Genomic DNA, 23,034 nt, shown 5'->3' with positions numbered 1-23,034 from the left:
CCCACTTTAAACCTGACCACAGGGTTCCAGGCCCCTGTGCCCCTAACTGGCTGGCAAACATGCTCTGTTTGGGAAAAAAGAAGGTGAAAACTGGGGGTTTGATGCTTTGCCTGGGATCCTCTCCCCTGCCCCTTTCTTAGACACTTGGGGCCCCAGTACTGATTCCCCTCTGCCTGGGGCAGACACCCCTGCCTCCCCCAGGACCTACCCTCCCCTACCCGCCAGACACTAGTGCAGAGGGGAGGTGGTCTGGGGGGCAGCACAAAGAAGAGCACTTCTAGGGGGCTGCAGACACCCACCTGAACTTCTGAAGATGAGGCCGTCCTTGTCCTGTGAGCACACAAAGCAGGGACAGTGACCAGAAAGGGTAGCAGCTGAGGCCAGTGTAGCAGCTGAGGCCAGTGCAGCAGCTTCTATCCCCTGGAGCTGGCTCTGCCCTCCAGCAGCCTGGGCATGGCGAGGCTGACCGTTTTCCTGGGCGATCCTGGGAGTGAGGGAGGTCACTGGAAGGCACTGGCCCCCTCCAGGCCAGCGCTGGAGTGAACTCTCTGTGAGGGTGCATGCTTGCTTTGCAGACAAACTGATGGAGGAAACCGAAGAACTCTGTCTTCAGAGGGAGCAGAGAGAGGTAGGCACACGGAGGGTACTAGGAACTGCTGCCGATCCCCCGTCTCCCACTTGGGGGTGCCCCTTAACAGCCAAGGTGTACTGACCTGTGTTTCTGGCATTCAAGAAGCATGTAGGGGAGCAAGACACCCAGAGAACTCACTGAAAAATCACACAGGTGGCATCAGACAGGTGAAGCCATGAGGTGACAGTGCTTAGGATTTGTTCTGGCTTCTTGTCAGAAGTGGATTTCTTCTTGCCAATCCCCAGGGACGCAAGTAAAAAGTGTAGGTAACCATGTTCTAGAGAAAGCCATCCCCAAATTGTATACATCAGTAGGTAATGAGCTGCTTGTCACTGGTGATCTTCTGTTACCTAGAGAGGGGCTTCTGCACTATTGGGGTGAGTGGGTTGGATGCTTGCAGGGGTTCCTTCATCCTCTAAGTGACACAATGTAAGTTCCGAAAAGGCCAAGCATTAGCCTGGGGCAGCCTGTAGGGAAAAGGAGACTCTTGCTTCATTTGAGGATAGTGAGCCACTGAGATCTGCCTCATTTGGAATCTCTGTGTGACATTGGTCCTTGCCTGTCCTGAAGGGACATCAGCATCCCTGAAGGGCAGAGTCAGGTAGTGATAGCAGTACAGAGACTTGGAGCCAGGCTGCCTATGTTTGTGTTTGACCTTCACCACTTCTAGCTGTGTAACCTTGGACAAGTTACCTAAACTCTCTGAACATCAATATTCTTACATGAAAAATAGAGATAATGGAACCCATCTTAATAGGATGCTGTGAAGATTAAGTGAGATGTTACATATAAAGTACTTGGCAGGGATGCCTGGGTGGATCGGTTAGTTAAGAATCTGCCTTCAGCTTAGGTCATGATCCTGGGGGCCTGGGATAGAGCCCCACTGCTCAGCGGGGAGTCTGCTTTCCACTCTCCCTCTGCCCCTCCCCCCTGCTCATGCACTTGCTCTCTCTGAAATAAATAAGATCTTAAAAAATAAAGTGCTTGGCACATAGGATGTGCTGAATGTTTGTTGGCATCATGATCGGGTTACTATTAATTATGGGCCCATCCTGCACGTGAACTGCCTGAGATCTGAAGCTGCAAAGTGGCTTGCCCACAGGAGAACCTGATTCAGTCCATTTCTCTTTGCCCAGTTGCTTTTCCTTGTCCTTATAAGGCTGGGCCCATCAGCCTTGGCTCAAAGCCCACCTCTGTGACTTTTCTCTTGCTAACCACCTTTCCCAACCACCCCTCACTGGGCTCTGAGACAGGTCCTCTGGTCAAGAAGCATCAAGTCCCTATAGCACCCCAAACATGGGGTGGCCCGGCACAGCACATGGCCTAGGATGAGTGCTTGATAAATGTAGGATGACTCCATGAATGAACATTTCCAATTCTTGTAATTTCCCATCTTGATTTTCATCCGGTAGGACAATTTATCCTCATTTTTCTTCTTCCAAAATCTTATCTGATATTCTTGCCCACTTATTCATTTTGTCCATTAACAACAATAGGAAAAAGCAAACCAAAACAAACAAACAAAAAAAAACAAAACCCAAAAGCCATTGAGGATTTGTATTAGGATTGCATGGATTTCAGGATTGGCTTCATGACAGCTCCAAGCCTTCTCCCACCCAGCGGTGTTTGGGCCTCCTTGTCTCCATACTGTCATCCAGGTCCTGCCTGAGTGCCTCGGCGTTTACTTCACATAGTTCTGTCATTTTGAGAAGTGAGACTTTTGGTGCGTGGTCAGCAACCTAAAGGCAGATAATTGCGGAAGCCAGAGGAAGGGATGGAGTGACGGACACGGCCAGCAGCAGGGAGAGAGACAGCCTTATCCATCAGAGAGGCTAAATCTGGGGCAGCAGTCAGCTGGAGGAAAATTTAGACACTCTATCTAGGTCTTTAGCCAGAGAATGAGGACAGCGGAGACCCACGGCTCACAGGCCTCACTTAAAGCCATAGCACGTCGGAGGAGCAAGGCCTGTCAGCTGTAAACTCGCTGATTGTGTGTTTCAGGATGTGAATGAGATGCGCATGGGCCCAGCTGATTCCCACGGTGAAGGCTGCTGTGGGCAGGCGCGAGGGAAAGCTCTGTGGCCAGGTTCTGGCCTCTGGAGCAGGCCTGCCCTAACTTGCTCATCCATGCCATTGGTCTACCTGTCCCCTGCCTCTCCCATCTCCACTGCAAGGCACAGGTTGTCTGGGCGTGCCTTGGGCCACTTAGGGAAGCATCGGGCAGGAGAGCCTAGTGATATGATGAAGATTCTCTGGTTTTTAAGGGGCAGCCTGGCCTAAAGGCAGACTCAGGGTCTGGAACTAGGAGACTGAGGTTGGAGTTTGTGTGGTCTTGGGCAAGTTAACCTCTCTGGGCCTCAGTTTCTCTATCTGTGATGCTCTGGTAAGAGTTAATGGCTATGCCCACCTAGCTCTCAGGTTGCTGTGAGGCCCAACGACATAGAAGGCAACAGAGTGCTTTGTGGATGGGTAAGGCCCACACCGATGTGAGCTGTGTGGTGGTGTGGCCACAACATCCTCCACATGGAAGAGAGGACCTGGGACTCTTGACACGTGAGCAGAGAATGCCCTGAGGCCGGAAAGCCATGCCCTTCTTTGGGCGCAGGTTCCTCAAATGTCCCTGGCTCCCTGTGATCTCATCTCTCTCATCCCCTGGAGGAGGGCAGCCTGCCTACCTTTCCTTTTCTGGCTCTCCAACTCTGAGAGCTCAGCATTGGCCTGGGAAATCAAAAATGTCCAGGGCCCAGTAGGCAGGCATCTGGCCACCCAGGCTGCTTCTGGTTAGAACACAGACTCTGGGTGTTGGAAAGAACCTCCCACTTCAAGATGAGGCTCTTTGCTCACCTCCCTGATGGATGATATCCTGATCCTATGATGGGCAGCTCACAACCTCTGGAGCTATTCTTGGCCTTATTTCTCTGTGGTTTGAAATCTCTTCCTTTTATTGAGCTAGAATTTGCCTTCAGGTGACTTCTTTCTAACCTTGTACTCCTACAACTTAACCAGGCCCAGGAATCAGAAGAACACGCACTAGGTGGTGGACAGAGGCTTTAGCTGCAGCAGGTCTCGGCTGACCTCAACCTATGTGGCAGGGTTGCTACAAATGCTCAGATCATCTTGCCTGCAGGAACAGAAGGTTCCAGCTGTTCCAGGTTGATACATTCTGCTGTCATTGGTCTCAGGCTACACCTGGACATCAGTTTAAGAGTCACACAGGTGAAATGAAAGGAAAAGAAGTGAGCAACCAGAAAGAAGATTCTCTTTCTTTGTCCTTATTAATATGTAGCCTTTTTATTAACAGTAGAAATCATACTCTTTGTAGAACAAACTGTCCTCAATCCAACAGTTGACAGACAACTGCTGCCAACATTTTATTATTTTTCTTCAGTCTTTAAAAAAAATATACATTATTCTAGATGCACCTGGGTGGCTTTGTTAGTTAAGCGTCCAACTCGTGGTTTCAGCCCAGGTCATGATCTCAGAGTCATGAGACCGAGCCCCATGTCGGGCTCTGCACTTAGCATGGAGACTAGTTGAGATTCATTCTCTCCCTCTACTCTGCCCCACCCCGCCTGTGTGCACACACACTCTCTCTCAAAATAAATAAAATATTTTAAAAATATGTATATCATCATATACATATTAATGTATATATAATTCTTATTATTCTTATATATTTTTTCAATGTAATAGGATCATAGCAGATATTCAGTTTTATGGCCCACTTTTTCATTATACCTTCATGACCACTATACCTTTAGCAATTTTTAATGTCATTTTGCATTCCTTGCAAACATCAGTTTTAATGACCATGTACTGATTCATCCTATGTGATGTTCCCTTTAACCATTCTTCTGTTTTTGGACATCTAGCCTGTTTTCACTATTATAAATTATGCCACAGTGAACATTTCTGTACACATAAATCTTGGTCTACTGTCTAGTCATTGAGGAGAGATTCCAACGGGTGAAATCACTGAGTCTGGGCAAGAACTTTTAAGACTCCTGATGCATATTGACAAATTGCTTTCTAGAAAGTTTGTACCAGTTTTCACTCTCACCAGCAGTGTATGGACAGTTCCATCTTGCTCTACCCTACTGCCCACATTTGAGTCCTTCCTTCAACATTGACTGGCTGTAGTGTGGGGAAAGGGACGAAGAGATGCGTAACTTTGAACAAGTTACTTGACTTTTATGTACCTCTGCTTTTCTCATCTGTAAGCTGAGGATAAAAATATTGTCCGCTTTCAGAGTTGTTATGAGGATTAAATGAGTTAATACATGTATAGTACTGAGAAGAGTAAGCTCACAGAGAATGTTATCCATCATTGTCATTATCATATACAAGATCTGTTTCAGAATTCTCTTTTCCATTCCTTTAAGTTGCTGTCCATCCTTGAACAGATACCACACAGTTTCAGTTTATAATACTATCTGTCATTTATTAAGCACTGTGTTGCAGACAATTTGCATGGATTAGCTCACGTTATCCTCCCATGAACACTACAAAGTAGTACTGCCCATCTCAGAGAATACCCTCCTCTCTTCTCTCTGCACTAGATCCAAAGGCAATCTAGACCACAGCTCCGGCTTCATTTACTGTGTGTGTGCAAATGACTCCACACTGACAGATGCAATCCTTTTTCTCTGCTGAGCTACAGCTCTTTAATATCCAACTCTTGATGTCACATCTCCAGCCAGAGTTCTCAAAAATACTGCAAACTCAGCGTTTCCGAGACCATTCATGATCTTCTCCAGCACAGCTAGTGCTCCTCTTCTAGTGCTCTCTATCTCAGGGAATTCACCACCATCCCTTTTTGTGCAGATTGGAGACTCAGGAGTCATGCCTCACCCTGTCCTCCCCATCCATCCCCTATCCCACTCTACCCCTGAGTTCTGATGGCACTGCCCGCACATGCTCTAGAACCTGCCTAGCCACTTCTTTCCATCTCACTGCCCTGCTCTGGTTCACAATATTAGGTCTTGACGGACTAATGCAGTGGCCTCCCACCTGGGTTCCTTTGGGTCCCTCTTCATCCCTTTTCTCCATGCTGTAGCCAGAGTCATTGTTTACAGTGGAAGTCGGGTTATTTTGCCCACCTTCTTCCCCTATTCCCTGCTCAAAACCCTCATTGCTTGTTTTTGTTTAGGTAGAAAAGACCAAAATCCCCAGCATAGCCCAAGGCCCTGCGCAGTCTAGCCTCCTTCGCACCCTGTTCACTCTCATTCTGGGCCCAGCTGTATGGACCTATCCTGGTTCTTTCAGGGCAGCAGGTTTCCGAAGGGCCTTTGCCCATACTGATCCTCCCGGAATGCTCTTTCCTCTTATTTATCCACCTGCCTTGGCTCAAGAATCTCCTGCTCCCCCCACCCCATCAATCAGTCTCTCCTTCTTGTCCAAGGCAGCTTTACATAGAACTATGTCCCTGTCCTGCACATCATGTGCCTTGGTTTGTAACCATATTCTCACATCAATACTTATTTTATTAGCTTCTGATTCATGCACTGAACTGTAAGCTCTGTGAGAACTGAGGCATGTCTGGGTTTGCTCATCTTCACATCCTCAATGCAGAGTCTGCCAGATGCTTGGCACATATTAAGCACTCAATAAATATGTGTGGCATGAATGAATGAACCTATAAAAAAAATCTAATCTCATTGGGATTTTTACTGGAATTGCACTGAGCCTGTCAATTAACTGGGAAGAACCTTTATTGTAATCTTCCCAATCAGGGACCTGCATTCTTTTCAAAAGCATAATTACTTTTATGGGGGATTTAGAAATAATGCAGTGAAGAATGGTGAACAGGGATTATTTGGCTTGGAAGAGAGGAGACTTGGGGACAGAATAGTTGTCCCCAACACTTAAAGGGAAAATGGATCAGTCTTGTTCTATGGCTCCAAGGGGAGAAGGCGGACCCACTGCTGGAAGTTATGAGGAGGCAGATTTGGGCTCAGATGGAACTGGGGGATGAAACCGGCTGCCCCCTCTTAGGTGTGTCCCTGAGGGACTCAGAGTGTCCGGAAGTTGGCTATATCTTGGGCTCTGTCAGTCTTTTGTTTGGCTAAAGAGCTGCTCACTGGCTCTTCCTTTGGTGGCTGGCATATTCAGGCCTCATGGCTGAGAAGGAGGGCTACAGGGGAGCCAGTAGCTGAGGGCGGCAGGTTCCCAGGCAGGGAGGCCGCTGCTGACGGGAGAGTCTAGTCAAAGGACAGCGGTGGCTGGCGAGGGGGTTGGAGGTCAGTTTTGCTCCATAAATGATTCAGCCCTCTCATGTGAGCCCCTCAAAACTTTCAGCAAAGTCTTTGGTCCTTCCTCAGTGCTTCTGTATTTGTAGCTTTCAGGCAGGGCCCCTGCTGAGGTTGAATCCAGAAGGAAGAGCTTTGAGCAGGTCATTCTGGGGTGAAATGAGCTGTCTTAAGAGGGACCGACTGCTCTGTCACGAGAGCCATTCAAGCAGAGCCCAGGCCATCTCTTGGCTGGAAAACTGATCCCCGGATTCTAGTATCTGATGAAGACCGAAGCGCCTTTCAAGTGCCTTTGACCATAGAGGGCTCTGCTTCATGAGGGCCCATTTCTCTGACTGTCGCACAGCGCTAAGTATGGCCTGGGCCCACGGTTATTGACTTAGAGGGGAAAAGCATTTTCTCACATAGAACTGAGACCAACGCAGGGAGGAGGGATAAGAAAAATCAAATGATTGCTCTGCCCTGTTATCTTCAGGAGCATCTGTTTCGCTCTCTGGTTCTTGGAGGCCTAGCAAGGGCCTGCTGGCCTCTGAGGTGCTAGAAATAATATCCTCCCTCGGGGTGAAATGTGAAGGACAAAGCAGTTGTCACGAAACTGCTTCCAGCTAAGCTTCACTTGAAGTGTACCCTGCAGCCCCACCTGCCAGTAAAGCCCAGGAAAACAGGACTCAGGAAGGGCACGTACTTGCTGAAAAAATACAGTGAGTGCTTGCTGGCATTCCTGACAGGTCTAGTCTGGCCCTGGGGGCCTGCCCTGCGCTTTCTGGCTCTCCTGTTCCCTTCTGGCCAAGCGCAGGAAAAGCTGCAGCCACCTGGGCTGGTTACTTCCTAGATGTCTTGAGGGGAAAAAGAAGAGTCCTGATTTTCTGACTTTCGGGTTGGGAATGACTTTTCTTTGCCACCCTTAATGGATGTCACTCCAGGGATCTTTAATGGAAATATACACTCACCACTTTTCCCTCCAGGGCTTGACAACCAGCCAACATGCCTGAGGATGTAGAGTAGACATCTAGAATTATCATCACCTCTACTCACAGGGAACAATGCTGGGATTCTTTCTAAAGCATAGCTGCAGCATGCTTGGTGTGTTTGATAAGGCCAGGCCCACCATGGATTTTGGGTTTGTTGAAACAGTGTGTTGCTGGGTGGGACCAGGGCTCCCCAGGTCTTAACCCCGAGTCTGCCCCTGCATATGCCCCAGCCCCATACTGCAATCCGAGAGTGGCCCCTGGACTAGAGTTCTGGTTCCTGACCTCAGGGGCACTTGGCTGCCCATGACTCTTCTCTTCCCCTCTGGTTTTCTTCAGGAGCTTGAACGCCTTAACCAGGTGCTGGAGGCCGAGAAGCAGCAGTTTGAGGAAGTGGTGCAGGAGCTGAAAATGGAACAGGAGCAGATCAAAAGGTGGTGGTGGTGCCCAGGAGAGGGTGGGAGGAAGGTGCGCCGTGGGCAGGGCATTAGAACCCACATCTCCCATCAGGCCTGTGGAGATGCCTCTCAGGAGAGCCTCGCCACTTGATGACTTGGTTTGGGTCTGTCTTCCCAGTGCTTCAGGCCTCGGGGCAGCCCAGAAGGAGCTGTAGACCCCACACAAACTGGACACAAGGCACGGGCAGGTGCAAACAAGCATCCCCCCAAGCAACAAGGCCCTCTTGCCCCTGTCAAGCCTTCCGTACCAAGAGGTGGACAGGAAAAAGCCAGCTTAGAGGTGCTTTAGTCAAGACCCCCAACATGCCCTTCACATTCTGGCTAATGATGACCCTTGGGATCTTTAATCTGTGTATGGTTTGCAAACCCAGTTGCACACTATGACCATAGACCAGAATGAGAATCTCTAGAAGGTAGAGCCCAGAGATCTATATTTTACAAAAAGCTTTCCAGGTCACTCTGAGTCAGCCTATCCAGGAATTTGGAGACTAAGGCTCTGGGTACTGTTGTTGGTGGTGATTGTCGCTGTCTTCCTCCTCCCCCTCCTCCTCCTCCTCATCACTACTGATAATCAGTGTTAGCCCAGAAAAGCTTTTCTTGCAACAACCTTATAAAACAAAGTCAGTTAGACAAGTACTTTGAGGAGGGAGAAGCTCAGAGGATCTGACCAAGTAAATGGCCAAGCATCTGCTTATCCCCAGAATTGCACCAGATACTGGAATAGAAGATAAGCCCTCTTATCTTACAATGCAGGATCTTACAGTCTGTTTGGGAAAACCATTCTCACACCCAGAAAACATCAGCACACTCATATAATCAGGCATAGTGCAGACTCCCTGGGTCATAGAAATTAAGGCATACGTGTGATCCTTGTGGGCACTAAGAGAGGTTTGACTGAGCTGGGCCTTGAAGAATGGGTAGTATTTAGGAAATTGGGCAGGAGGAAAGATAAAGGCATTTCAAGGAGGAGAAAGGTAAACGTGTGAGGGGACCCAGGCTTGTTAAGACAGCAGCAAGGGGATTGGCACGCCAGAGAAAGGCCTCAGCCATGTCCCAAGTCAGAGTGAGTAGGGGTTCTAGCAGGCTCTGTCTGGGGAAGATAGGAGGTGGGGCCAGGACCCCCTTGGTTTCTCTAGTGTTTCTCTACCTGTGGGGTGGTCCTGGGTTCATCTGACAGATGCATATGTACCTGGAACAAGTGACTTCCACCCCACTTGGCTGGGATCTCCTTCTTTCAGCCCCAGGTCCCTACAGCTGCTATCAGGACCCTGCCACACAGAGAGGGGCTGGCCTTGCAAGGACCCCTCTGAGCCATATCGGGGAGGTGAAGCCGAAGCATTTCTGTGTACAGAGGGGATTGGGAGGGGTGGGCACTGCCATACCCAGCCCTCTGTCCCTGCAGGGAGCTAGAGCTAACTGCAAGGTGCCTCAAGGGTGTGGAGCAAGAGAAGAAGGAGCTGAGGCACCTCACGGAGTCCTTGCAGCAGACGCTGGAGGTGAGGGGCCCCTAGTGGGCTGGCTGACCCGGAAGCAGGTTGTTTGGGCCACATGATACAGCATTTCCCCAGAGGGTTCTCTGCAAGGAGAACAGGGCAGGATGGAGTTGATCTCAAGGGTCTCTTCTCTGTGGACCAGTGAGCATGGGAGGCCAGAAGCAGGATCCAGAGGGGCAAATTCAAGTTTGTCCTGCTCTGACTGTGACACCTTCTTTGGTGTTTCTATTTTTATACCAGATGGAGGATTGATTTAGGGTGGGTGGTGGGACTCCCCATTTCTTCCTTCTTGTGGGTCATTCACTTAGCTGCTCCTGGGTGAAACTGAGCAAAAAGGGAAATTAACTGCCATGTTACCTCCATTTGATACACAGAAGCTGTAAAAGGGAGGGAGAAGGTGGTAGGTGTCAAGGACCAAGTGCAAACTATCCACAGCCCCTCCTCCCCAACTCTCCCTTGGTTGCCCCTCCACACCCTGCACAAAGACACTCTGACCCTTACTCCAAACCACTGAGCTCATGTGCCCTGAGGAAGCCAAGCTCTTTCAGACTCCACACCTTTCCCCATGCTGTTCCTTTCACACAGAATGTCCTTCCTCTTCTTCTCTGCCTTGAGGACTCATCCATCCTTCTAAGACTCAACCCCAACATCACCATAGCCAAGCTTCCCTGACTCTTCCAGGCAAGGGTTTGCCCTGAGCTTTAGGGCCCTAAGGCTGCAGGGTTTCTATTCTCTCTCCACTGAGTGGGGCTTTGTTTGTGGTGATTTTATTTGTTTATCTTTCATTTTCACACCATGGGAGATGGTTCTCATGGAGCGTTTCAACTCCAGAATTTTGGGGTAGCACAAGACCCCAGCCTGATAAAGGGGAGGATGTCTAAATCTATTCTAGGGCTTGCTCCTCTTGGATGTTTTTCATATGAGCCCAACACACTCTATTACTCACCCCTAGAGTAACAAAGACCCCCAAAGGTCATGGAGCCCTTGTGCCCCAGTTGAAGTAGGTGCTACCTCCACTGTAAGCTGCATTGGGTGCCTCCCAAAGTTCCTCAATGGAGGAGTAACCTTGCCTCTTTGTAAAGAAGGAGATCTTGGTTGTCCTTTTACCTTCAGGGAAGAAGGAAGATATTTCGGGTGTCTCTAGAACATTGAGTAAGGAGGGCAGCCTTTCCTGAAATCGAAAGGCAGGTGAGGGCAGCCATGTTAGAGAATCTAAATTAGGTTCTTTCTCTTCCTTCTGTCCTTCCATGCCAGGAACTCTCCATAGAGAAGAAGAAAACCCTGGCAATGCTGGAGGAGAATGAGAACCAGTTGCAGACACTGGCCAATCAGAGTGAGCAGCCCCCTCCCAGTGGGGGTCTCCATAGCAACCTGAGGCAGATAGAGGAGAAGATGCAGCAGCTCTTGGAAGAGAAGCTCCTGGCTGAGAAGCGGTGAGAGGCCCTTCAACCCCTGAATCTAGTTTGATAACTTTCCTTGAACTGCATACCCGGATTCTTAGGCTCTAGCTGGCATTGACCAGATAGATCACTTACTTCCTTTTGCCTGGAACTCAGTTTCTCCACCGGGCAAATGGGAAGAAAACTTGCACTACCCGTAGCTGACTTGATCATTATCTCCTTGCACTGGTGTGAACCATACAGACAGGCAGTAGGTCCATCTAATGATGCTTTGTGGCAGGCTGGGCAGGACCTCATAGCTCCTTTGTACAAAGGAGGAAACAACCTCAGAGGGTTGATAGGACCTTCCTAAGGTCACAGAACTAGGAAGACCTGGACCCAAGACTCCAGTCTTCTAACTTCGGACCACAGCACCCCCTCTCATCCCCTGGGTGACGGAACCCTGAAAGTTCTGAGGCTCAAGAAGCCTGGGTCTCAGGGTTTCTCCAGCCCGGTGTCTAGGAGGGGCTGCCCTCCCACTGGAAAGCCCCCTAGGTGAGTGAGCACACCTCTTCCACGCCCACCCGGCAGGATGAAGGAGAACGAGGAGCGCTCCCGGGCCCTGGAGGAAGAGCGGGAGTTCTACTCCAGCCAGTCCCAGGCCTTGCAGAACTCGCTGCAGGAGCTGACCGCAGAGAAGCAGCAGGCCGAGCGGGAGCTCAAGGTGCTGGCTTGGGCCTGCTGGCAGCGGCCTGTGTTCGGGAACCTTCCCTCACATTCCTTACCTGCAACTACCTGAATTACCACTGCCAGCCTGATGGAGCCTCCACTTGGGGAAGCAGTGAGGGTGCTGCTTGGGCGGGGCAGCATTGGGAGCCCCCTGCCAGACGCAGGGGCTGAGTCCAGGCCTTGTGGTCACGGGCGGGGGACCGAGGCAGGATGTGGTAACTTCCATCCAAGCCCAGAGGCGAGCCAGCCGGCCTGAGGCGGGGCACCATCAGGGAAGGCTTCGGGGGGCGACGGCAACGGCCCCCCAGGAGCCCACTCGCGGCTCTCTTCCCGGTGCCCTCAGGCCGAGGTGAAGGTCCGCATGGACCTGGAGAGGCGTCTGCGGGAGGCAGAGGGGGCCTTGAGAAGCCTGGAACAAGGGCTCAACTCCAAGGTGCGGAACAAGGAGAAGGAGGAGAGGATGCGCGCGGACGTGAGCCATCTGAAAAGTAAGCCCTGCCCCCCGCCGCCCCGGGGCCAGCCCCCGAGCGCCGGGCCCGGGGCGGGGTGCGCAGCAGGTGGGCCGCGCTGCGCGGGGAGGTTCCCCTCGGGGCTCCCGCGGCGGGCGCGGCCGGGGCGCGGCTTCCTCCCGGCTCTCGAAGTGGAACCTGCTGGGCGGGTGGGCGCGCTCCCCGCTGGAGCCGGGAGCGGGGGACGCGGGGGGCGCGGGGCGCGGGGGCGGGGCGCGGGGGGCGGGGCGCGGGGCGGGGCGCGCGCGGCCGGCGGGAGCAGAGCGCGCAACTGCGGCCGCAGGGTTCTTCGAGGAGTGCATCCGCAACGCCGAGCTGGAGGCCAAGATGCCGGTCATCATGAAGAACTCCGTGTACATCCACAAGGCGGCCACTCGCCGCATCAAGAGCTGCCGCTTCCACCGGCGCCGGTCCAGCTCCTCCTGGAACGACAGTGAGTGCGGCTGCGGCTGGCGGCGCGCCCGGCCCGAGTGGGCGCCCAGGCGGGGCCGGGGGGGGGGCGGGGGGCGCGGATCCAGCGCCGAGGCTGGACGGGGCGGCCTGGGACTGGCTCCAGCAGCCTGGGCTTCCCCCCGGATTCGGGGAGCCGGTGGCTGCGGCAGCCCGGCAGCCCGTGGGGTGGGGACCGGCCGAGCCTTGGCGAGCCAGGGGCCGCTCACGGCCACCCTCTCCCCAGTGAAGCCGTCCCAGTCTTTCATGACCTCCCAGCTGGATGCCAACAACATGGAGGAGCTGAAGGAGGTGGCCAAGAGGCTCAGCCGGGACCAGCGCTTCCGAGAATCCATCTACCACATCATGGCAAACCAGCCAGGAGCCCCCTCCGTGGTTCCCCGGGGTGGAAAGTGATGGGTGCTCCTCCCCTGCCCCCCAGGTCTTTCCTCAGTGGCTGGGTGGGGGAAGGGGTGCCAGGGGGGGATCTAACTCCCCCTGGCACCTCTCTGCTCCCCTCTGGGCCAGAGCTGCACCTCACCCTCAAAGGACAGGGATGGCACTTCCCTCACCTCCACCCCAGCCCCTATCCTTGGGTTTATATCGGGGCCCATCAGGCCCAAGCTGGGTGCTGCCTGGTTGTTACCTGGTGCTCCCCTGGTGAGGTCAGGAGGGGCCTGGCTGCGCTTGGAGACATTTTGGTTGGGGAATGGGGTGGGCAGGGCCCACAGCCGTTGTGCCCATCTCTCTGTGATGCTGCTTGCCTGTCTTCATGTATAAAGGCCTCCCCTCCCCACCTTGACACCTGCTTCCCCTCCCACCCCAGGTTTCTAACACTTTCTTTGCTTCTGAGGCCCATACACATCCCTCAGCCAAGGCCCCTCACTTTTACCACATTGTAGGGAAGGGAAGAGAGGGACCTAACACAGTGACTTTTGGGTTTGTGGCATACCACACATGCTATGGTGCCTCCTTTCCTGAGGTTGGGCCCTGGCTGAGAGGCTACCCACTCACTTCCATCCTCAGGTGAGATCATCCACCTGTAGCTTCAGCTGGCTTGGAGGGAATGTGACCCTGCCCCTTAACCCCCACATTCTTCCTACTGTGTACCGAGGGCCCAGCGCCCTGGCTGGGATCTGGGGCCAGCAGTGATGCTGAGCGCTCTCCCAGAGGACGGTAGTAAGCCTAAGGGGTGGAACAAGGAGGCCCTGCCCCCTGCACTGTTTACTTCTGGTTGGGTAGGGAGGCAGCTGCCTCTGGCAGTGGTGGTGCTGTGGGTCTGTGGGATGGCAGAGGTCTCCCTCTGAGCTGCCCCTGCTTGGTCACCTTGCTGTCTCCTCTCACTGCGGAGGCTTTACCCAGTGAAGCAATGTGATCCTGGAAGATGCAGGGCCTGGACGTTGGATCTGCCTGGGATCAGGCTGCTCATGGTCACTGGTGGTATTAAAGGTGCTGATCCTCTGCTGCTTGGCAAACAGAGCCAGGAGCCCAGTCTGAGCAGCACACAGATGACTGCAGGGCAAGCCCCAGCGAGGTGCTGGCCTCCCCTCAAAACACATGCCTGTCTACTGGACAGCTAGCCCAGGCCAGGCTTGTGGTGCCCTGCTCTGTGCTCAGGGCTGCCTGGTGAAGCTAAGGGAGCCTCAGCTAGACTCCTGGGTGGGCTCCAATTGGGAAGTGGGGGGGGGGGGGTCCAGGGCAGAGGCACTTAGAATTGATATATTTGAAAAGAGATAAGTCTAAATGTAAAAACTTTAAACACGTAGAAACCTGCATAAACTTGGAACTCACTTATCTAACATGTATATAGGATGGACTTTGAAATTAGGAGAAAGATGTATAAAATCAAGATTACCATTTTTTTGGTTTTGTTTTTAAAGAATTAGGTTGATAATGGTTTGTTCTTGGAGAAAAGTCTTTTGGAAATTTTCAAATGCATTTTTCCCCCAGGCAAGCTATTAACCTGAAAAGAAGTGCTTTTCCGTGAACATTCACCAATCCCTAGTTCCTTTCCTCCCATTTCCCCCTCTACTTTCTATGCCTCAGGCAAGTCTGGGTAATTTCCAAGCAACTGATCAGTCCGTAAGTATTTATTTGTTGAAAGCTCACTATGTACCTAACACTGTAAATAGTAAAAGAGCAATATCTCTATATGAAAGTATATCACAGTGGAAATTACTTATTGGAAATGTATTGATCTGATTTTTAAAAAAAAACCAGAACCCATACTCCTTGGCCAATTAAATGGGTTTCCTGCAGTACCGCTGGTGGTGTGATCATTGCTAGAGACATGTTTCCCCCTGCAGGCCAAATGTGGAATTGTACAATCTCTTGCATGTAGTCTTAATAAGCAAGTGTGTTTCTCTAAGTGTGAAGAAATACTCCCGATTGCTACACCTCCTGGGAGAGGCTTCCTAATAATTAACCAAAAAGTCTGTGTTCCCACCCTGAGATCCTGGTCGGCCTCATGTAACAGCACTATCAGCTTGATTTTATTCTGATTTGAGCAGTGACCAAAAGGAGCAGACTTCATGAGTGGGAATAGCCTCAGGGAAGCAAAGGACATCTGGTTTTACGGCTTGCTGGCTTCAGTATTCCCACTGGAAATTGACAGCATGCCTTCTCTGCTGAGGAGAAGTGTATGCTTTTTGTTTTGTAATCCCATAAGAGAGTAAGAAATGGTAATGACCGGATGGTTGTAATGCTGTTCCCCAACAGTATGTTAATGGGTGAGGTCAGAGATCCGTAAAACACTCAGGAGCTGACCCACTGCCCAGCTGCCAGCTCCTGGGAAGGATCCACTGACTGTATTTATCTCTGGAGGGATGTCACTGCCACCCCCTCCCCCCATCGTATCCCACGCAGTGGCCTGCGGGTGGTCAAGTACCATCTGAGTAAAATTTGGAGCCCCCAGTGAATGATGATGGTGGAGCAGAGACTTGCTTGAGTCACAGAGAAGCAGTCTGTGTCATAGTTGGTCTAAATGGAAGGTAGTCATTAAAACCACCAGACAAAAGGGGCTGCTCTGAAGCCCTCAGATAAAGGCCAGCAGCCCCTGGGGAATCTGGTGCTTCTGTGAGGAGCCAGGATGGGGATGCTCCGACTCCCAGGCTGCTGCAAGGGCTTTCCAAAGCTAGAAACCTTATGGCTTGGACTTGGGGGGCAGTTACTTCTTTTACTTCACATACCCCTGGTGAGCAAGGAGTGTTCTGGCTTTGCTTCTGGGTGAGACTCTGACCAGGCAGAGAAGTTGGGTTGAGACAGGGCTGCTCAAAGTCAGGAGGCTCCACCTCAGGGGCTCCAGGAGATTGCAAAGCTGGAGCTAACCGACAGTGCATTTGGGGGCTCACCTGCTGCACCCTGCCTTGCTTCTCCTGCAGGATCTGATCCCTGCCTCTAGGCTGAGGGTCCTGCCTAGAACAGACCCAACCTGTCCTGTTACCCAGGCAAAAACTGTGGCTCATGGGCCTTGGGATGTCACTGACCACAGGAGAACCTTTTCTCTAGCAGAGCAGTAACCCTGTCACGAGAAAAGGGAAGGAACTTGTCCCACATGCTGCTTGTTGCTGTGAGGGTGGGGTGGGAGTGTCTCTGATGGTGAAAGTTCAGGTCTCAGCTCTGCAACTTTTAATAAGTCACTATTTAAAATATTTTTATATGTATGTATTTTTATTAGGTAGGAGATAAATCTCTTAAATCTCATGAGGCTGCTCAGAGCCTTTATAGTTCTCAAGTTCTATAAACTGGGACCCTGCAGCCCTGGGATGAACAAAACGTGGCTGCCACTGCCAGTGCTGATCACAGAAATACAGTTCTCAGGGAGGAAGGATGCTCTGGCTCAGGTTGAACTTGAGGTCATGCGCCAGAAAATTTTAGTGTGTATTTATTTATTTTTAAATTTTAGTGTTTATTTTTATTATTTTTTTCTGAATTTTATTTTATTTATTTATTTATTTATTTTTATGATAGTCACACACAGAGGGAGAGGCAGAGACACAGGCAGAGGGAGAAGCAGGCTCCATGCACCGGGAGCCCGACGTGTGATTCGATCCCGGGTCTCCAGGATCACACCCTGGGCCAAAGGCAGGCGCCAAACCGCTGCGCCACCCAGGGATCCCAAATTTTAGTGTTTAGATGAGAACAGGAAAACTAATTTATCACCTCAAAGAGAAGGCAGGTGTAACTAATTTCACTACTTGGAAGGCCATCCTGGGGGGAAGGAAAGATGTCCATTCTCATGTTCACCCTGATGTCTGAGACCGTCTGTCAGCATCACTTCTTTCCATCTTCATCCACAAATGTTTATTGGGATTCCATTGCACGAAGTCAAGTGCCTACCATGTGCTTATTATCTCTATCACTTACTGTTATTTTTTTCACTGTGGTAAAATATACCTAACATAAAAAGTCACCATTTTGACCATTTTTCAAAAGGTTTTATTTATTTATTTATTTATTTGAGAAGAAGAGAAGCAGACTCCCCACTGAGCAGGGAGCCCAATTCAGGGCTCGATCCTAGGATCTAGTTGTGCAACCATCTCCAGAACTTTTAGGGGTTTTCTAAAATATTTTATTTAGTTTATTTTTTTTTAAATTGTATTTATTTATTCATGAGAATACACAGAGAGGAGAGAGAAGCAGAGATACAGGCAGAGGGAGATGCAGGCTCCATGCAGGGCGCCCGACGTGGGACTCGATCCTGGGTCTCCAGGATCACACCCTGGGCTGAAGGCGGCACTAAACCACTGAGCCACTAGGGCTGCCCTATTTAGTTTATTTATGAGAGACACAGAGAGAATCAGAGACATAGGAAGAGTTCCGGGCTCCTCACAGGGAGAAGGATGCGGGATTCAATCCCAGACCCCAGGATCATGCCCTGAGCTGAAGGCAGGCGCTCAACTGCTGAGCCACCCAGGTGTCTCCTCCAGAACTTTTCATCTTGCAAAGCTGGAATGCTATGCATTAAACAACTCCCTGGTTCCTCCTCCCCAGCCCCTGCCAACTACCATTCTACTTTCTATTTCTATGAATTTGACTCCTTTAGATACCTCGTAAAAATGGTATCATATGGTATGTGTCTTTTTATGACTGGCTTACCTCATTTAACGTTAACTGTCCTCAAGTTTCGTTCACATTGTAACATGTGTCAGAATGTTCTTCCTTTTTAAGGCTGAATAATATCATACCCCTTTCAAAAAGAAAAACTTAAATCTTATTTTGCCATAAGTTGTTGACCAATGATGAGAGCCCTTCCTGTCTTAAGGGATAAGAGAATCACAGCAGAGAGGAAGGGAAATTGGGCCCAGATGCTTCTCTTTTTTCCAGGTTGCTCCTCATAATGGCCTGGTGTGAAGGGATGCTTTGGAGTTCACTTCCTCCTTCTTCCCGGCAGATGGCAGCATGCTCTGCACCGGGTCTGCAAAATCTGGTGGCAAAGTGAGCTAAGGCTCCCGGAGAAGGGGGAGGGCTTTGGGACTCTGCTCAGGTTCTGCATTATTGGGGAAGAATCGCCCAGTTGTTCTCCCCTTTCAGATATGAAACAAAAGTCTCCGCTTCAGCCATCATCTATTAAGTCTGTTATACATCATGTGCTTTCACACCAATTTCTTCTTTTTATCCTTACAAGATTCCCTCCCCTTGAAGCCACAGAGGTTAAGGAAGCTTTGCCCAAGGTCACACAGCTTCTAAGTGGAGGTTCAGATATTTGAGTTCAAGGCCAGTGTTCCTACTAGCATATGTAAAATATTATATGTAAATAATTCCATGTAAAATTTTTTTTAAAGATTTTGTTTATTCATGAGAGACACTGAGAGGGAGAGGGGCAGAGGAAGAAGCAGGCTCCATGCGAGGAGCCCGACATGGGACACCATCCCGGGTTTCCAGGATCACACCCTGGGCTGAAGGCAGCACTAAACCGCTGAGCCACCCGGGCTGCCTGTGTAAAAATTTTTTAGTGGGTTTCTTTTTTTTCTCCCTTCTTCCCTTCATTTCTTTCTTCCTGCCTTCTTACCTCCAGCAAATAAAAAGATATTTAGTTCCTCTATTATGAGTTCTTTTTTTTTTAAAGATTTTATTTATTTATTCACAAGAGACACAGAGAGAGGGGCAGAGAGACATAGGCAGAAGGAGAAGCAGGCTCCCTGCGGGAAGCCTGATGCTGGACTTGATCCCAGGACCCCGGGATCACGACCTGAGCCACAAGTAGATGCTCAGCCACTGAGCCACCCAGGCATCCCACCTACTATGGGTTCTTAAGGGATTGACTCAGTTGCTTGGTAACTAAGAGTTTTCCAAGAATTCTTCCATTCTGAAAGTCTGGCTAGTCTAGCATAGCAGGCCCTGAGGGTCAGAGCTTCTCATCCTAAGAACTTTGTAAAGCAACCAGGCCTCTTCTTGCTGCCTCCAACCACTTTGAGGCTGGCAGTCTCTTCCACTTCTCCCTCATCTACCCTCCCCAAAACTTCCCAGTCAGCGTCCTCTGGAACAGAAGCATCCTCTCTAGGAGGAGGTAGCCAATGAGCAGCACCTGATGGGAATCTAAGAGGTCTGGGTGGTCCTGTAGAGCCAGTGATTGATCCTGAGAGAGTGGCAAGCCATTCCATCTCCCCTTTACAATGAGGGTATGGATTTAGATGGTTTCAAAACCTTGAGTAATTCTGGTCATCACACTTCTCTACTGGGGATTGCCTGAGGGGTGGGCATGGGACCATGATGGCCCATGAGATTCGAAGTTTGTGGGCAGCCCAGGTGGCTCAGCGGTTTAGCGCCACCTTCAGCCCAGGGCGTGATCCTGAAGACCCGGGATCAAGTCCCATGTCAGGCTCCCTACGTGGAGCCTGCTTTTCCCTCTGCCTGTGTCTCTGCCTCTCTCTCTCTCTGTGTCTCTCATGAGTAAATAAATAAAATCTTTAGAAAAAAATTGAGAGATGAGAAGTTTGCTGGAGGACTTCTGATACAGGCTTTTCACCTTTAGAGTCATAGGGAAGATATGATCCCTGTTTTGCCCACTGGACACTGCAAGTCTGGATATGACACCTAGAAAGAAGGTAGCCAACTTGTGACCATGACAGCAGCTGTGTCTGAAAACATGACAAGGAGACTTGGTCCTTACTGATCCGTCACAAAGTTCTGCAGTACTAGATCTGCCCTATCTCAGGACTACTTGTTATGGGATCTGATTGATCTTTCCATATTGTGGAGGCCTTTTTGATTGCTTTTTTCTCTTCTTTTCAAACAAGAGTCGCCCAATTGATAGTCACCTTAGCTTTTTCAGAGTTGTTTGAGCCCCAAAGACTGAGAGACCTTGTCCTAAGGAAATCACAACATTTTCAGTTATAGGATGGGAACTAGAATTCATCTACTCATTCAGTCAACAAATATCTATTGAGAGCCCCAAATCATATTTTAAAAAATTCTAGACATACACCCCTCACAACTCAAAATCTCTAAAATCAGGATATATCTTAAGTGTTTTTTTTTAATTAATGTATTTATTTTAGAGAGAGAGTGCACAACCTGGGGGGTGGGGAGCAAAGGGAGATGGAGAGAAAAATCTCTCCAGGCTCCATGCTGAGCACAGAGCCCCAAGTTGGACTCTATCCCAGGACCCCAAGATCATGGCCTGAGCTGAAATCAAGCACATGGCAATATCAGTGAGGTTGTCATTGCCTTTGCAGACATCAGCATCCTAATATCAAAATGTGTAGACTGTCAATAGTTTGGCGAAAAAAAATCCTAAAATACTCACAGAGCATGCTCTTCATAAGAGTCACATGGTTGGGATCCCTGGGTGGCGCAGCGGTTTGGCGCCTGCCTTTGGCCCAGGGCGCGATCCTGGAGACCCGGGATCGAGTCCCACGTCGGGCTCCTGGTGCATGGAGCCTGCTTCTCCCTCTGCCTGTGTCTCTGCCTCTCTCTCTCTCTCTGTGACTATCATAAAAAAAAAAAAAAAGAGTCACATGGTTGCTGAGGAGGTGGTGAATCAGACATTTCTGGGCTCACTTGCAATATGATACAGCTAGATCCACAGAATCGTAAAGCTGGCTGCAGAGCCCAGCACATATGACACTTAGTTCTTTTATGGATTCTTTTGAGAAGTGCTGTATCATCAAGACTCTTGATGCCTCAGAGGATGCCAGCATGTGAAAAGAAGATGGGCATTGTGAATCTCAGTCAAAGAGAGAGGAATCAGATTTGGAATGAGAAGTTCTAGAAATACCTTAGTCCATTATTTCACCTCTATTTCCTGTATTATTATGCACAAGAGTGATTTACGATGAAAATCTATGACTCATCAAATCTAAAAGAACTCTTTCAGTAACTATAAAATAAAAATTCTGAGTGCACACATAGTGTCAGAGTGTCATAGTTTAATTGTCAGCATTTTAAATCTCTCAGTAGTATGTAAAATAATGCTATGCCTCATACTCAAGGATGTCTTAAATTAGATAATGTTATTCTTTGTGCCAAGCTCTGTCCTGGTGCCAGGGAGTGAACAAGAATCAAAAGCCTGGTTGTTTGTTCAGCTTGGTTTTGGAGAGTCCTTTAGATGTCATTCAGGGACCTGTATGACAACCACTTTTCATTCATCAACTCTCGCTTCCAAGGTTGCCCTTTTCCATTGTGCCTTGAAGTAGCCTAGAGCACCTCTGTTCTCATTTAATTGATGGGAACTCAGTCACATGGCCTCATCCCCTGCAGGAGAGTCTGGGAAATGTGGTCTGGCCTAGCACCCAGGGTAAACGGTGACTACAGATGCTAACGAGCAGCCAGCAGTCTTGCTGTACACTATAAGCAACACTGTGGAAATGGAGGAGTGTCCCAGCAGCCCAGAGCCTCCCTGAAGAAAACAAAAACACCAACTTGCCTGTCCTGCCATTGTGTCTTGGTGGCTGCTGATCTGAACATCAGGCACATCACTGAATAGATGTTCGTGACTCAGAATATTAGCCCCATTGGTAACCAGTTTTTGATAGCCTTGGTCACCCGTGGGGGCTAAGAGGATTAAAAGAGTTTGTGGTGCTTATCCTAAACCATGAATTTCTACTTGAGATATTTTTGGGTAGAAGAGATTTTTCAGGAATGCCTGTAAAGCCCCATCACTTAGCACTGCCAATTCCGCCTCTCTGCCTGTTCAGGGGGGCTGGTGGGGACTGGCTTATTTGCTCAGTAGACTATGTGCTGGTGACTAGGAACACAGGGCTCCAGCCTTCAGGGTACAGAACAGAGCACTGGTGCAGAGGAGTTCGGGTTTCACCAATTACATGCTGTGTGACTTGGGCAAATTAGTTAACGTTTCTGGGCATTGGATCTCTCAGCTGTAAAGGTATAGTCCTCAAGTGTAAATGTAGCAGCAATGCCTGCCCTCACCACTTCACAGGTTGTTGAGAGGATCCAGAGAGCTGGGGTAGGGAGAAAGCTCTGTGAATTGTAAAGCTTCATGCAAACACTATATTATGTTGACAAAGAGAGCGCAGGTCTGCACTGTGTGAAATTTCCTTGAGTGATGGTGGTCTTGCTCATACTCCGTGTGTCTGATGGGACATTTCTAAGCCACTTGGTTGAAAAGCCTCTCCTTCTCCTTCCAGACACACACACACACACACACACACACACACACACACACACACAGAACTTGTTCTATTTGGTATTCAGGGTAAAGCCTGTAAGTCAGGGCTGAGGAACTGAGGCCTAATATTAGTGGGAAATCCTCAGGAAAAGGAGGGAAGCTGGGGCCATGGCTGCCTCTCACCTGAGTGGGAACTGAACACATTTTTCATTGGCAGCAGCCTGGGGGTGCTGTGAGTACCAGGAGGAGCCCATATGCCCAGTTTGGCACAGCACACAACTCTGTCTCCCCTCTCTGGCCAGCAATGTCCACAATAGGCAAACCAGGGAAAGAGCCCAGATGTCTCGCTGTTCCTAGGCCTTTTAAGCTGCACTGGCTCCTCTTGCTCCTCTAACATTTCCTAGATGAACAGAGGTTGGAAGCAAGAAGCATTCTCTCCACTTTAGAACTATACAAATCAAGAGAGAGGGAAAGGAATTTCTGGCTCCTTTCTATCTCTCTACCTTTCTTCAGTGTGAACCGTTTCTGTCATTCTCTGAGTTCTGTGACATATTCTTGAGTTCCTGGGCCTTTCTCTTTTTTTAGAGGTTTTTTTTTTTTCCATTTAAATTCCATTAGTTAA

At 49.8% G+C, this 23,034-nt stretch overlaps 1 protein-coding gene across 2 annotated transcripts in view; it reads left to right on the top strand.

Moving 5' to 3' along the window:
* PLEKHD1 (pleckstrin homology and coiled-coil domain containing D1) overlaps positions 1–23,034 on the top strand; it is a 49,465-nt gene that overhangs the window by 13,592 nt on the left and 12,839 nt on the right. Inside the window, exons 6-13 of one of the 2 annotated variants that reach the window (XM_055304172.1) lie at positions 576–628; positions 8,187–8,281; positions 9,708–9,801; positions 11,053–11,231; positions 11,769–11,901; positions 12,250–12,394; positions 12,699–12,848; positions 13,092–15,066. In XM_055304172.1, coding sequence (XP_055160147.1) covers positions 576–628; positions 8,187–8,281; positions 9,708–9,801; positions 11,053–11,231; positions 11,769–11,901; positions 12,250–12,394; positions 12,699–12,848; positions 13,092–13,261 — 1,019 coding nt within the window. In that variant the 3' untranslated portion in view covers positions 13,262–15,066. Of the gene's footprint in view, positions 1–575; positions 629–8,186; positions 8,282–9,707; positions 9,802–11,052; positions 11,232–11,768; positions 11,902–12,249; positions 12,395–12,698; positions 12,849–13,091; positions 15,067–23,034 lie in introns of those variants that run through there. The other variant, XM_055304173.1, reaches the window with a different exon arrangement.

This window comes from Nyctereutes procyonoides, unplaced genomic scaffold (genome assembly GCF_905146905.1).
Source record: "Nyctereutes procyonoides isolate TBG_1078 unplaced genomic scaffold, NYPRO_anot_genome, whole genome shotgun sequence".
Classification (NCBI taxonomy): Eukaryota; Metazoa; Chordata; class Mammalia; order Carnivora; family Canidae; genus Nyctereutes; species Nyctereutes procyonoides.
Note: the sequence above shows the minus strand (reverse complement) of the source record. Positions and strands in the feature narration are given on the sequence as shown.